The sequence below is a fragment of the Hippocampus comes genome, unplaced genomic scaffold, assembly GCF_001891065.2.
Source record: "Hippocampus comes isolate QL1 unplaced genomic scaffold, H_comes_QL1_v1.1 scaffold81, whole genome shotgun sequence".
NCBI classification, from domain to species: Eukaryota; Metazoa; Chordata; class Actinopteri; order Syngnathiformes; family Syngnathidae; genus Hippocampus; species Hippocampus comes.
In genome coordinates, this window is record NW_017806179.1 from 338987 (window position 1) to 353734 (window position 14748).

Consider the following 14748-nt stretch of genomic DNA (forward strand, 5'->3'; position numbering starts at 1 on the left):
CCGCAACGTGTGCCTGAGCCCCCTCACCCCCTGGCAGCTGCTCTTCTAAAAGCCCCCCGTTTTATTTTTAGGACTTGTGCAGCAGCGTCCCTGGGCCTTCCCCGGGGGAACAGCGCGGCCCGCCCGACGCCAGATGGGGCCCGGCGGCTCGGGGACCTCGGCCACGCTCGCACGCGTCCAGCCAGCCGGCGGTGCAAAAGGCCAACGGGGGGGGGCGGAAGCAAATCCAGACGCGCTCAGCGACGACATCTGACGGACGACGACTGAGATGATTGGAGCCTCTCGACCGCCGCTCCTCGTTCCTCGCCGGTTTGGACAGACGAGATGCCGGGCGGATCGCCTCCCGGGAGGCGTCGCTCCGGAGCTTTCCGCCTCGGGACGTCGTCTTTTGAAACGCGCTCCAGTCGTCGCGCGACGCCTCCACGTCGCCCATTCACGGCGGCATTCATTGCGGCCTTGTGGCCCTCCCATCTCAGGTTACTTTCTTTGAAAAAACCCAGCCGGGCGTTTTTCCTCGGCCTCCTGCCGAATTCAGATCCGCGCACGGGGTTCGTTGTCCACTCGGGGCCCGCGAAGCCCTTTGCGACGCTTCGGGGCGGGCGAAATGTCACCGCCATCGAGTCGAGTGCGCCGCCGTTCTCAACACCAACGCAACTGGCGATCTTTCCGAGAGACGTGGGACAAAGGGGGACAGAAAGGACGCCGGCCGTGAGCTTACCGAGCTTGGGCAGCGAGTACGGCACTTTGAAGAAGTCCTGGTAGAAGGCCAGGAGGCGCCCGGCGATGTGAAGCGCGTAGTCGCCGGCGCCGCTGGCGATGGCGTCCGGCCGGGCGAACAAACGGATCTGAGGAAGAGCGGGAAACCAGGCCGTGAAAAAAAACACACACACACACGCAAGACAACAAGCAAGCAACCGACGGGGCAGAGCTCGGCCGTCGCGACTGAGCCGAGGCCGAGGCCGCTCACTCTCGCGCCGTCCGGTCGAGGCAACCGTCGCGCTGCGAAACGGGAGGGGGCGGAAGAATATGTCTTTGTCGTGCTCGCGAGCAGACCGAGGGGGAGACGAATCACACGCACCCCGACGACTTCGCGACTGTCTTGTTTCAACTTTTTGGAAAAAGCTTTTTCTCACACACAAACGACTCGCGTGCCACGACGTGCGCGCGACAAATGCGACGTGCTCTCCGGGGCCTGGTGAGAGCCGCTCGCATGGCTTGGGCCTGATCTTGCCATCATGCGGCCACACACACACACACACACACGCAATGTGACACGTGTAGTGTGTGAGAGAGACACGGCAGGACAAAGGAGGCCGCCGAATCCCAAATCACTTGCATCCACATCGTTCCTTCGCATGCTACACAGCTCGCAGGCGGTGCAGAAGAAAAAGCTGCCGCTGCCGCGCGCACGTCCCGCCGCCTCAAGCTACGAATCAGAACGTTAGCGGGAGTCGAATGCCGGCGCTGACGACGCTTCCCGCGCTGACCGGCTCGCAGGTCCAATGACGGACGAGCGTTTGTTTGACTCGTGCCAACAGGCTGACCTCCACCAAGGATGAGAAAGCGCAAGTCTGATGTGCGACATTTTTTTTTTCGGCGGCTCCACTGGGAGCGCGCGTGTCCTTGAGCGCGCGCGCACGCGCGTCAGTCAAGACGGATGATGTGTCATTACGCCCGTGGAGGCGGCACCGGTGGCGCCGGGCTTTGTCCTTGCCGTCGTCCGACATCAGCGCGCTCGTGCGGGCGGAAAAAGAAGAAAAAAAGCGACGCAAACGCCCACGGGCCGCAGCTGGCGCCGCGTGGCGTGCGCTAACGCGGAGCAGCTGCGCGCGGGATTGGCAGGAAGTGACCCGTGTCCGCTTCCTGGAGGAGGAATTTCATGACATCATCTCCCCCGAGAGTCCGAGGCAAGCGGCGAACGGCACCTCCGAGACCGCGGCACGCGGACGTCTTCGCGATGCGACAAAACGCCGCGCGGCGAGACGCGCGGCGGCCTTTTTCTCATCCGGTGACAACGATGGAGACGGTGGGCCGCCCTCCCCGATGAGGACGGGCGGCGCCGCTTACCGCCACTCCGCCGTCGGCGCGCGTCTCTCTGGATGTGAAGTTGCAGACGGCCCAGGCCAGGTAGTACGTGGACATGCGCGGCGTGCGGGCGAAGCGGCGCGTCGTCCAGCCGTCGTCCTCGCCGCCGCCGCCGTCGTCCTCCAGCGCCGGCATGTTGGCCAGCGACGTGTACTGAGCGTGGTGCCGCAGGCTGAGCGAGAAGCTGGCCTTGAACGCCGGCTCGTCGAAGCACGGGAAGGCTTTGCGGGCGTGCGTCGGGCTGAACTGCGTCACCGCCAGGTAGCTGGACCCCCCCCCCCCCCCAAAAAAAAAACACAACCCAAAAAGAGTCACAGAGCTATTCGGTTTGAGTTGGCACAATCTGACGATCGTTGATCGATCCCTTTTTTTGAACGGCATTTTCGGATGAGGCGCACGGTTTCGTTGGTATTTGCGGAGTCGCGTTTTTGGGGCAGGACTATTCGATAAGTCGTCCCTCGGAGGCGGGACGGTTGGCCAAATCACCCGCGGGATGAACTCGCGAGTCACGTTTGGATTGACGATTGTCAGCCGATTTCCACGTTTGTCGATGGGACGATCGTGTCACGAGGCTGCACGACATCAGCCGAGAAATCGGCATCGTCGGGCTCTTATTTTCGACGCGGCCAGATGCGGAAGAAAGTGAAGGGAGCGAGTACCGCCTTTCGCCGCGCAGGGTGTAGGAGCTCCTGAAGAATCCGAGCAGCTCGTCCTCGATGGCGGCGTCGAAGGTGAGGTTGAGGCGGTACGTCCTGGAAGCCTTCAGCTCTCGATGCAGCACCAACACCAGCATCTGAGTGGCCGGGAAGAGGAAGCGGCGGTGGACGCGGACGGCGCCTCCCCCCGGCCTGTTGGCCGTCACCGACGCGCTCGACACCTGCGAGCAAAACGACTCGGCTCCAGCTTCATTTGCGACGGGAACCCCGTTCCCAAGACCGGCCCCTTCCGCGAGCCCGCGCGTCTTTGTCGACCGGGCGCCTCTTTGCGAGAAGCTCAGCGGCGCTCCGGCGCCGGAGGCGAGGCTAACCTCACAAAACAACCTCAACGTCAACCTAATGAACCCGAATAGACGCGTAATAAGCCGCAATGAGCAAATGACCAAAATAAACTTCACTCGCGGCAAAGCGCACGCACGCGCGCGCTGTTGTCAGACTGCACAATGGAGGAAGGGGGCAGGGCTGTCCTGACAGACCGCTGCCCCTCAAGAGCCAACCGTGTCACCAAACAGGAAACCATGTCACTGACCGTGTGCGTGTGACTCATCAAAGTGTCGTGAAACTCGGCTGCTCTGCTATTAAATGCCCCCCCCCCACCCCCAAGTAGGGTGTGTTTGTCAGACGTGCAGGGCGATGTACCAGTGCAGATAGTGAAGTCGATCAAGCGCATCCAGCAGGGCGTGGCGCCGCCACCAAATACAAGGTGAAGTCAACGGGGGTGTCAAGCGGCTCATCAAAAGGGTCCGGTTTTCACGTGGCGCCAATTAAAAGCGGGCGAGGTTGGCAACTTCAGTCAGGCGTCCAACATGGAGCCGAGTCGGTCGGGCGTCAAGCATGCATGGTGCGGAGTGGGCGGGGCGCGTACCTCAAGTCTGTCGGCGTGTAGCAGAATCAACCTGGTGGCGTTGACGCACTCGATGTCGATGCTGACGTCACCCGAGAAGGTGAAGTTGTCCATGTGGACGGCCAGGTGGAGGTCGTAGTGGCGCGGCCGCACGGAGGCCGGCAGCCGGCTCTTCGTCCACGGCTGGGCCGCCTCCTCCTCCGTCGGCGCCACGCGTTCCCCCCGGCCGCCGTCGGCGCCGCGGTGCTTGGGCGACGCCGCCTCCTCGTCCTCCTCCTCGGCTCCCCCGCACTCCTCGAAGCGAACGCCCAGCGCCACGGCCACGGCGGTGACGGCGATGAGCGTGACGATGGACAAGGCGCCGCCCACTGCTCGGACATCCGGCGCCCGTTGCGCGTGACGCCCGACGTCAGGTCACGCAGGCCCATGCGCCCGACTTCGACCGGCCCCGTTGCTGTGATTGGCTGAGGTGGGACGCACCGGAGCCAATGGCGGGAGGAGGCCTCCTCAAACCAGGAAAAAGCGCAGCAAGAGCAAGAGAAGCTCCCAATACAAAGTGAGCAAGTCTCCAAATGTCAAAAGGGAACGAACGAGTCTTGGAAAAGAACCTTGTGGCGTGACAGCCCGACCGTTAACCACGCAATGAGTAAACTTGCTCAGAGCAGAATGTTAGTTGACACAGCATTGCCCAAATAAAGACCGTTTGTTGTGGGGTGGGGGTGGGGGGCGCTTCACCGGCATCCGTGCTCCGCTAATTGGTGATCGCGAGCCGCTCGCCTGATCGCTTCCGTCCAGTCGCGGATTTGGCTGAGTCGGCAGGAACACGCTGACGGGCTGCGGCTTGTTTTTGCCCACAAATCGCTTCCTTCCTTCCTCCCGTTCCGGTTCTCGGCGGGTTCAAAAAGAGTGGAGCCCGCGTGGGAACGTGTCACGCAGGAAGCCCACTCACCCGGAAGCCACGTCGCACGCCGAGCACGGCGGCGGCCGGGAAGGTCCTGCTGCTCCGCCGAGGCGAACGGCAGCTTCGTGTCCACGCCGCACGACGTCGAACCATCCCGCGCGTGCGGCGTGCACCGTGAGCGGAGCGGCGCGGCGAGGCGTCCGGAACCGTCCGAGGCAACCGAAGCCTTTGGTCGTCAAGTTGTCAGTCCGCCGCGCCTCCGCTGCCGCCGCGCTCACATCCTCGTGCGGGAGGATGAAGGTGATGAAGAGGAGGAGGAGGAAGGGGAGGGGGAGGAGTCTGGGCATCGCGCGGCGCGTGCGCGCGGAGACCGCCTGCTCTGCCACTTTCAGCCCGGTTCGAGTCACGTGTCCGGACTCATCGCTTTGACGTCTTGGAGGCGACGCAGCGGCTGCAAAGAGCACCTCGGAGGTGTCTCGTCACTCGCGGGACCCCGGGCCCACCTGCTGTCCGGTCACAGCGTGCCGGCGAGAGGGGCGGCGACCGACGCACCTGAAATCCAATCCGCGTGGCGGAGAAGAAAGGGAGCGTGAAGAGGGCGGCCCGGCCCGTCCCGGCCCGAGCCGGGGCCTCGGCGAACCTCTCTCGCTCCGCAACTCGGCCTGCGCCACCGACTCGATGGCCCCCCGCGGGAGTGGCGATGCATCGGGAGCCGCTTGGCGGTTGTCCCTCGGAGCCACACACACATGGCTCGTTGTGAGGTAGGGGAGGGGGGGGGTACCTGCTGCCGTTACTATGGCAACCGGCGGGAGGCTTCAGCCTTGAAATATCAACTGCAATGCCGGAGGGGGCTAAACCGAGGGCACACAGATTTGCGATGGGGCTGTAGCGCCATCCCTGAGAGGTGAGCAACGTCCAAAAAAAGAAAAAAAAAAAAAAAAAAAAAAAGAGAAGCGGACCCCCACCCGCCGCTCCTGAGCAATCGGCGCTTTCGGCGTTCGCTTCACGCACCGGCGGATGCGCGCCCACCACATCAGCCGCAAGTACGCCAATGAGGCTGACGTCACGACCTGCACGTGGACGCGTGTGAGCCGCGCAGCCGTTCGTCTCCATCAGCGTGTTTGTGAGGGCGTGTTGCCGCCTCACTTCAGGTGGAGAACCTTTCAACGTTGGCGGTCCACAAGCCATTTGATTGAGAGCCCCCGTTTCAGGTCAACAACCTTGCCTTCTTCGTGCGTGTCTGTGTGAGTGTGTGGCCTGTATAAGGATCCAACCGTGTCAGGCCTCATTAAACACACCCCCGGGCGCGTGGACACACACACACACACACACACACACTCCACCTTGTTCCTTTTTTCACCTCCTAATCATCGTCTTGGTCTTTGGATGTCCAAGTCGGTTTTTACTCCGAAAAGAGACTGTGAACTCGAGCTGAAATGAACAATAGCAGCACTTGGGTAAATGCGGCGACAATCGGCGACGTCATTGCGCCCGGAGAGACGACTCGCGTTCGTTCCCCGACAGCTTTGGGTGAGGAAACAGGAAGTGACGTGTCCTCCCCGATGTGACGTCAAAAGTTATGACAGTAAAAGTTAAGGAAGCGAGATGCTTTCAGCGTCCACTCTGGGAAGGTAAAAGTCCCAACGAATACGCTTCCGAGGCTTGACCGCCCTCGATGGTGTTCCGGCTTGAATATCGTAACCAGGACACTTTGGGATCGTAACCAAAAACGACAATTTAATGTTGCTGATCAGCAATCACAGACTAAAAAAATGGAGCATTTCTCGTTTACAAAAATGTGATTAAAAAACAGTCGATATCTCCTTTGTACGTGTACAGTATCTTTAGCAAAGGTATAAAAAAGGTGCAGCGGAAGCGGACTGTAAACGTCTCGTCGTTATAGTGCAGGAGACTGAAAAGCTTTGCGAAGGTTTTGAGCACCAAGAGCTCGGGGGGGGACAAACTGCTGATGTTCCCGCGTCAGTAACTCTTCATGGCCACGGACGAGGCGCCGGCCTGGTCGTGGCGTCTGACCTGGTGGATCATCAGGAGGGCCACCAGCAGGCCCAGGAGCTAAACGCCATGCGCGCACACACAGACGCGCCACAGCGGTTAGAAAGTCATCTCGCCGGGCGCAAGCGCACTCATGACCTGACTCACCGCCGTGATGGCGAAGCCGAACAGGAAGCCGATGGCGATGTTGAAGAAGTAGTCGGCGTAGGTGATGATCAACTCGCCGCAAGACTGTCAGGAAGACCGGCGGTTAGTCAGTCGCCAAGTGGCTCGCCGGCGTCGAGCGTTTTGCAAACGGCGGCTCGATTGGAGGGAGTTTTGCCAAAACGGCCGACGGAAACCCAAACGGCCGACTTCACGTCTGCGGTGGGCCAGCCGTCTGTTTTGATATTCCCCAACATGACACGCGCATCCCCTGGAATTGGTGTCCGCGGGTGCAACTGGCTTGATTTTTTTTTTTTTTTTTTTTACAGCTAGCGAGCTAGCCAGGTATTTATCTAGATTTGGCCTGATTGGAATGGCTGTGTTTACTGTTATCCGTACCATAAATCATTTTCCTTGTTGGGAGTCTCAACATACTGAAAAAGTCACAAATTCTTGCAAGTGTACGTATCCTGGAGAGAATGTTGGCGTGTCTCCAACTCAAAACTCACTTGGTAGCATCCTGCGGAAAATTCAAAAAAACGAAAATTCTCTCTTGTGACAGGACGCACAAAAAGGACCTATGCCTGAAATTGAACAGGAAGCCAGCCATTTTGTTTTGAAGCAAACATTTCGAACTCTGTCGCGCCCTTAGAAAGTAGAGAAGAGAAGAAATTAGCCCCTGACGCCCGTTTTGCTAATGGACACAAAATTGGGTGGACATCATCGAAGGACACACAAAAAAAAAAAGTTTTCTCTGGAAATTCCAAGCGGGTGAATTGTCCCCATTTGAGCCGACACGGCTGCCTCGCTATTGCTTTTCGGCCATCGCTCCTTGTAACTCTCCCCCGCGTTCTGCGATCACGGACACGCCCGCCCACTTTGGTCTCGGGTGCTCCACCCGCTGCGTTTTCTAACTTTGCGACTCCTGAGGGAATTCGCTTCAAAGCAAAACGGCCTCGAGACTTTGTCGGGGCATGGCGGGAAGGGTCTCGGCGTCTGCCCAATTTGGTGTCTGTGTACGCGTGCGTGCGTGTGCGCAGGCGCGCGTTCTTACTTGCTGGTAGATCTGCTCAGGGCCGGTGGTTCCCTGCGGAGGAAACGCAGCGGCTCAATGACGCGCCGGAGCGGGGGAAGTGCTAAAAGGCGGCGGGCGCGCGGCGCCTACCTGAGGCCTGGCTTTGCATCCGGAATGTCCGAAGGTCCCGTAACCTCCGTAGCCGTCCAGTCCGGGTCGGCACTCGCACGTGGCGGGAATGTCGTCGCCCCAGTCGCTGGCGCTCACCAAGCCGCAGCAATGACCCTACGTTGCGCGCACAAATGGAAACGGAGGCAAACGTCACACGCCGAGTCACCTTCCCAAAGCGCCATGCGGATTCTGTCGGCGGGTGCGCGTGCGCGTTGCGGTCTCACGCTCTCCTGCAGCTGCTGAAGCACCATGCGAAATCCTTCCTCCGCCATGAAGGGCTTGGCCATGTCTGCCGACGTGCTGCGGAAGCTCTGGCGCACCTTCGCCCGCAACGACATTTGCACCGAGGTCACTTCCTGGACAATGCGACGGGTGCTGCCAAAGCGCCCCGAGGATTCGCCGCGGGAAGTGGCGTCAATTCACGTCGATGCGTTGCGGACATCTCTTTCGTCAAGATTTGAAGTGAGCCGCGCGGTCGGCGGGCGATCGCGGCCACGCGAAGCTCGCGTCGAGAAGCTAACCTTGTTCCTCATGACGACCACCACGATGCCGAAGATGAGCATGATGATCATCCCCACCGCCATGAAGCCGGCAAACTGACAACAGAAGGCAACGGCCACACGTCAAGGGGGCGGGCGCGGGCGCCGGCGGGCGTGTCGGCCACATACGATCTTGAGGGCGAGCTCCTTCTCCGATATTCCGGCGTAGATTCCCAAGCAGGAAATGCCCAGGACGCCGATGGCAAACACCCACACCCAGCCCAGGCCCGGCGCACCTACTGCCGACAGCTGCATCTCGCACACACACACACACACACACACACACACACACACACACACACACACACACACACATTTTTTTCATTAAGTCCAAATTCACCCATTGCAGTTTTTTTTTTTTTTTGGGGGGGGGGTGCCCTTCAGGAGGATCGTGAAGTTTTCCAGAGCGTCCGCCTCCTTGTCACGCTCATCAGCTTTTTCCCTCCCACTGCAAGTTGTTGACAGTGCTATGACGTTCATCTTGTCTATTTACTGGTTAGATGAGGTTGAAGGTTTCTTTTTTTTTTTCCCCCAGACAATGGTCTTTTTGGGAAGGGGGGGGGGTGAGAGAAAACCTTACCTATAGCTGACAGCTTTGGCTGTCACTTGAGCTGTTCTCGAGACACGCCACAAGGAAGCAGCGACAACTCGGACGAAGGCAGAAGTGACAGCCAAAGCCGTCAGCGACGTCATCGGCTTTTGTTCTGGAAAGAAAAGAAAGCTTCAACCTCAAGCAACTTGTTGACTTTGCTGCCATCTGACTGTGATTTCACTTGGAATGAATCCACTCTGGCGGATCACGTCACGGAGGGGCGGTGGGGTGAGAAGTTGATGAAATTCAACCCACCGACGCACGCGCAGGCGCGCGCGCGACTAGTTTGACGTTGGCAGAGGAGTAGCACAAACCGCACGCGCAGGCGCGCGCGCGCGACTAGTTTGACGTTGGCAGAGGAGTAGCACAAACTGGGATTTTTTTTTTCAGTTGTTTTTCTTCTCAATGACGCCGCTTCCCGACACGGCTTTCACGAGCATTCCAGGAAATCGGACACCTTTCCCCTCTGCCCCAAATTGGGCTCGCTCCCGCGGCTCATCCGGGCTGCGCAGCGGCGCTCGTAAAAGTGCGAGGGAAACCGCGCCGACGCGCAGCCCTGAATTGGCGCCGCTCAAGTGAAGGAAATTGTCAACACGTGTGCCCACGCTTCTCTCTTTGCGCCGCAGAGTTTTTTCTCATTTACCTGTGCGCTGTAGACGCTGGCCTTCACCGCCCCAAAGATCAGCAGACATCCGATGATCTATATACACACACACACACAGACACACACGCGCGCGCGCGCAGCGCTCACTTGATTTGGCATAACGTGGTTGCGCGAGACGAGGGCGTGCAAAGTCACCGACCAGTCATGGAAAAAGTGTGCGAGTGCAACAAAATGTGGTTGAACGTAGCACAAGATAACAGAGATCCTGAAATGCGACCTTGCGCCGTCGTGCTCCATCCAAGGTCCGAAAACGGGTCCGTCCCGCCAGTCAACAACAAATGAAAGCGGATGTGTTGCCGCTGGAAACAGACAATGTGTGCGAGCTATCGGGGGAGAGGCGGGAAAAAAAAAGAAGGCGGGAGAGGAAGAGGCGGGGGGGGGGCGTAGGCCGACGACTTTTGCTCAACTGCGCACCTTTTGGCTTTTCTCGGAGCGGAAATGAGCTCTGCTTGGAGATCTCGACGGTTGCCGCGGTTGTTATGCAATCGGAGACGTTCTAGTGGAAAATCTCCCCCCCCCCCCTCCCCGGCCCCTTTTTCTAACAATGTTCTTCCACAAAGCGGTTGCGTTGTTGCCTCAAGACGCGTTTTCAAATGGCCCACCTCCAACTGAAATAAAAACATTTCCAAAGACAAATGGCATGACCTCGATTTTCCCCTACTCCCCAAAACAAAAGAAAAAGAAAAAAAAAGGGCATATTCCGACGTCAACGACATGACAGAAATTTCCCGTCGGTGAAATCAAGACAAAGATGAACTTGTTCAAAACCGATCTGGCCATTCTTCCTTTCCAAACCGTGTTGATTTTTTCCGAGCATGTGCAATCATGACGCATGTTGGAATGAAAAACTAAAATGATAGTTTTTAAAAAGCATGACATGATCTTCTACATGTCGAGATCGATGGAAGATTGCTCGAGAAGCAAGTGTTGCTCATGTGGCGTCGAGTCCCGCACGTCTCCATCATTTGACGGAGGCGGCGGGAGCCGCGGATCGGAACGTGACCAGGGAGAGCGGTCGCGTACTTACGGCGAAGACGACGTTGAAGAAGACAAAAAGACATTTGAGGCAGCCGTTAATTTTCCCCATCTTGACGCGGCAGTCGGAGCTTGCGAGTGTGCGTGCGAGCGCGCTGCTTTGACGAGCTGCAGCTTGCCAGGATGCCAAAAGTTGCGTCCGCGCCGCTGTGGGGAGACAACGCCCACAGACCTTCCCCCTCGCCACACTGAAAAAAACAAAAAACAACCACACACACACACGGACACAATTTGCCATGATTTGGGGCGGAAAACATTCTTAGGTGTCATTTGAGATCAGAGACAAAGACAAAGAAGACAAGTTGAGTGGCCAAAGTTGCAATGTGTCTTTTGGATGGAATTTCACTCGCCAAGTTCGAGTTGATCTCCATCTATGACGACCCCCCCCCCCACCCCCCAACCCTCAGAGCATGCGTGTGTCCATCTTGTACTTTTGCCAACGAAGAGAACGCCTCAAACAGACAAAAGGTGGCTGCACCCCGTGTGCCCGCCGGCAGGGATCATGTGGACATCCAAGCCTTTGGGACGATGGATGGAGCGCTTCATCGCAGATCGAGACCATTTCATCGAACCGCGAGGGGCTCGCCTTACGCTCGGGCAAGAAAGAGCCGGTGGAAACATTTTGTGCGGAGAGACTGAGTCAGTGTGAAAGTACGCAGGAAACAGGGAACACCAGAGGGGGGAGTTGTCGTCAACGACGAGAGGAAGAAGTCAATCTGCCATCGCAAAGCCGAGGTCGGCATCTGGCGATAAGGGACGACAAGACTCCCGCAGCTGGGATGCGGCCGTCCTTTGCCCGACACGTGCCATCGTCGCTCGACTCCCGCCCCGCCGTCGCTCGACTCCCAACGGTAGAGCGGCGCTCGGACCGGGGCGGTTGCCGGTCATCCTGCAAAGTCTCGGAGCTCTGCCGGAGGTCCTTCGAATCCTGCCGGGGGAAATCAACTCGGGCTCCAGGAGGCGACGGCGCTCCGGCGTCTGAGTGACATCACCCCAGGCGAGGTTTGCACTTGTCTTACGGCAAGAGGTCAGGAAGACTCTTATTGGCTGGATTTGGGGTGCGCCGGAGCCGAATCAGACGGTCGACGCGGAAAATACAACCCGCGTGTGTGGAACCGGCAGCGACCCGCACAAACGACTCAAGCGCTCAAATCAAACACTGCGAAAGCAGTCGAATGGTTGAAGAAAGCAGATGATCACAATTGGGATTCGTGTTATATTCTGGAATAAAAATAAGTACACAGCAACGGTGGTTCGGAAGAGGGGAGGGGAAAAAAAAAAAAGCTTTCCATTCTTCCAATGAGATTTGGACGTCAATTTTGTCATGAGCGGTGCTGCTCGGTAAAAAAAAAAAAATCATCTTCGACGACGTGCGGTCGGCCCAAAGAGTCCCTTCGGTATAAAAGTGCGCTGGGACGTCGGTTGATGTCGTTTCGGAGTTCAGGCGGTGGTGGCGCCGTCTCGCTTGGTGATCTGACAGTACAGGATCATCGAGAAGACCATGCCGGCGATCTGCGGACACACAAAACTCTTGCGTCGGGCGTCACGTTGGCCGGGTGTCTCGACGAAGAGACGCCGGCTTTGGCCCCGCGGTGGGGAAATGTGATTTTTGCGTGCCGGGTGCCTGCGTTCTGACCAGCAGTACGGCGATGGCGAAGGCGATGCCGATGACCACTTCCATGTTTTTCTCCAACAGGTGGACGATCCGAGTGGAGCACGGCTGCGAGGGAACACGCGGCGGTCACGCACTTTTAGCCTTCGGGATCACACATATCTCACAATCGCATTTGGTGGCCGAGGAATCGGACGGCGGGAAAAGTCAACACGACGATGACCGGCAGAGGGAGACGGAGCGGGAAGCCTGGCGGCTCCCCGTTCAGTGCTCCCAGAGTTGACGCGGGAAAGAAAAACAACCGGGAAGAGAGGGAGGGAGAGGGAAAAAAAAAACCCGACAGGCTCCAACCATTCTCCCTCCTTAAATGGGAGCATGCTTTGAGCCTGAGGAAAAAAAAAACCCACACACACACACACACATAGGTTACAAACAAAACCCGAAAAGGAAACGATGTTGAATTACGCCGGCACTAAAACCCAAATTCCCCACGCCCACACCCGCCGTCACATGCACACTAAGACACAGTGGCAAAGTCCGCGGGGGAAACGGCGGCCCTCTGAAGCAAGCCCACCCCCGCGTGGCGTGCGCTTACCGTGGCGTAGACTTTGTCGGGGCCGCATTGCGGGTCGGAGGCGGCGCATCGGCACGAGTCCGGGATGACGTCCCAGTCGGACGCCCCGTTCACCAGGCCGCAGCACCCGAGCTGCTCGCCGGCCGACGGAAGGGTTAGCACGTGGCTACGCGTGGAGGTGAGCCGCGCGGACGAGGAAGCGGGACCTCACCTCCTTCTGGAGTTTTTCGAGGTCCTCTCTGATCTCGGGATGACCGGAGAGCGGCATGAACTTCTGCAGGCGCTCCTTCACCCAGTCCTTCACCTACACGCGCGCGCACACAAACAAACAAAAACCACTCCGTCGCCTTCTCTCGCTGCGCTGACGCCACACAAAGACTCAACGGGCCGCCGTACCTTATTCTCTGCTACGGCGCCCACAATTCCTGCAGCCAGCAGGAGGATGAAGACCAGGAGCAGGCTGGCGAAGAACTGTGCGATGGGAACATGACGCTAATATCGTCAAGGTGGCAAAACCTGCGTATGCGGGTGTGTACACGATGCTTTTTTTTTTTTTTTCCCGGTGGCGTGTCGGCGTGCGGGCTCCCCACCAGGATGAGCATGCATCGGTTCTCCTTGATGGCGCCGCAGCATCCGAGGAACCCCAAGAGCATGACGATGACACCCACGGCGATGAGGAGGTCGATGCCCGGCAGGGACTGGCTGGTGATCTGCGGCCCGAACGGAAAACAACGGTCAACTCTCGGGGCCCAAGTGGAAAGGCGGGCCGAGGGATGCGGTGAGCCGCTTTTCTTACGCTGTTGCCGTCCTTGTTGACTTTCAGGTAGATGGACACGCCCAGGATGATGCAGCCGCTCAGCTGCACGCAAGCACATCCATCAAATCGAGTCCTCTCCACTGGGCTTGCCGCTCCAATGACAAACAAAACGACGGAGAGCGACGGAAAAGTGGCAGCGGACGGGCCGCCGGACCCCCGGCGACCCTTTGACGGCGCGGGCCCCTCGCATATTCATCCGCTCATCGTTTCCGCGGAGACCGACCGCTCGCTCGCTCGCTGACCAACAATGACGTCACCCGAGAGAGCGGCGTCATACGACGCGGGTCAATCACGTTCGAGCGCCGTCCAAGACAAATGACGACTTTGGCCTCTAGCGGCTCTTGACGGCTTCCGGGTTTGGACGCCGACGTGCGGCACGGACTCTTTTCTTCAAGCGGCGACATTCCCGCAATTCCGGGGAGCTTTTGTCGACCTCGGTGAATGAGGCCGACGCAGTACATGCATCAACGCGCGTCGTCCCACGACAAGTTCTTTGCCCGAGGCGTTTGTGTGGCGGAACAAAGTCGAAGACGCGGCCTGACCAGCTGAATGGGACGAGGGGGCTGGAGAACGGGCCCACGCCCTGAAACCAGGCGCGCGTGTACGCGGGAGCGTCAGGGCGAGGTAGCCGCCAAACCCGTTTGGAACACAAAAGCCCGTCACGTGACATCGCACTGCGCCGCTGAACATTCGAAATGCACCGGCAACCACCTCCATACAAAAAGTAGACCGGTCAACATTGGGAATCGACATGAAGCACACCGGTCCCGAAAGTAGACTAGGAAACCGACTGGATTTAAAAAAAAACAAAACAAAACAAAAAAGGCTCGCAAACAGGCCTTTTTTTTTTGTTTTCTCCCCCCAAGTAAGACTCAGTCATTCTCAGCAAGAGCCAAAAGGTAAAACCAGTAGGACTAGAAAACAACCTCAAAAAGTTCACAAAGGTCAAGTGACAATTTGGGAGTGAGGAAAGAAGGCGACACGAGTCGAGTGGAGTCGCTGCCGGGGGGCGACGCCGGGGGGTGG

General features: G+C 58.4%; 3 protein-coding genes across 3 annotated transcripts in view; all 3 read right to left on the minus strand.

Annotated features, from left to right (window-relative positions):
- The window catches only part of LOC109532578 (thyrotropin-releasing hormone-degrading ectoenzyme-like), a 15481-nt gene extending 10773 nt beyond the window's left edge, over nt 1-4708 (minus strand). The window contains 5 exon segments of the mRNA XM_019897459.1: nt 719-845; nt 2068-2350; nt 2745-2962; nt 3667-4007; nt 4010-4708. Of these exon segments, the coding sequence (XP_019753018.1) occupies nt 719-845; nt 2068-2350; nt 2745-2962; nt 3667-4007; nt 4010-4073 (1033 nt within the window). The 5' untranslated portion in view covers nt 4074-4708.
- A 1553-nt stretch (nt 4709-6261) lies between these two features.
- Nucleotides 6262-10901, minus strand: LOC109532654 (tetraspanin-8-like). Its single transcript, XM_019897608.1, has 9 exons — nt 10712-10901; nt 9664-9720; nt 8558-8677; nt 8411-8485; nt 8114-8209; nt 7869-8003; nt 7758-7790; nt 6707-6790; nt 6262-6619 (listed from the first exon to the last, which is right to left on the minus strand). Exons 1-9 carry the CDS (start codon nt 10769-10771, stop codon nt 6527-6529), a joined length of 753 nt encoding a protein of 250 aa, XP_019753167.1. The 5' UTR covers nt 10772-10901; the 3' UTR covers nt 6262-6526.
- Nucleotides 10902-11895: 994 nt separating this feature from the next.
- LOC109532656 (tetraspanin-8) overlaps nt 11896-14748 on the minus strand; it is a 4631-nt gene continuing 1778 nt past the window's right edge. The window contains exons 2-8 of the mRNA XM_019897610.1: nt 13702-13764; nt 13496-13615; nt 13302-13376; nt 13117-13209; nt 12927-13037; nt 12356-12439; nt 11896-12231 (exon numbers count right to left, since the gene is read on the minus strand). Coding sequence (XP_019753169.1) covers nt 12160-12231; nt 12356-12439; nt 12927-13037; nt 13117-13209; nt 13302-13376; nt 13496-13615; nt 13702-13764 — 618 coding nt within the window. The 3' untranslated portion in view covers nt 11896-12159. The remainder of the gene's footprint in view (nt 12232-12355; nt 12440-12926; nt 13038-13116; nt 13210-13301; nt 13377-13495; nt 13616-13701; nt 13765-14748) is intronic.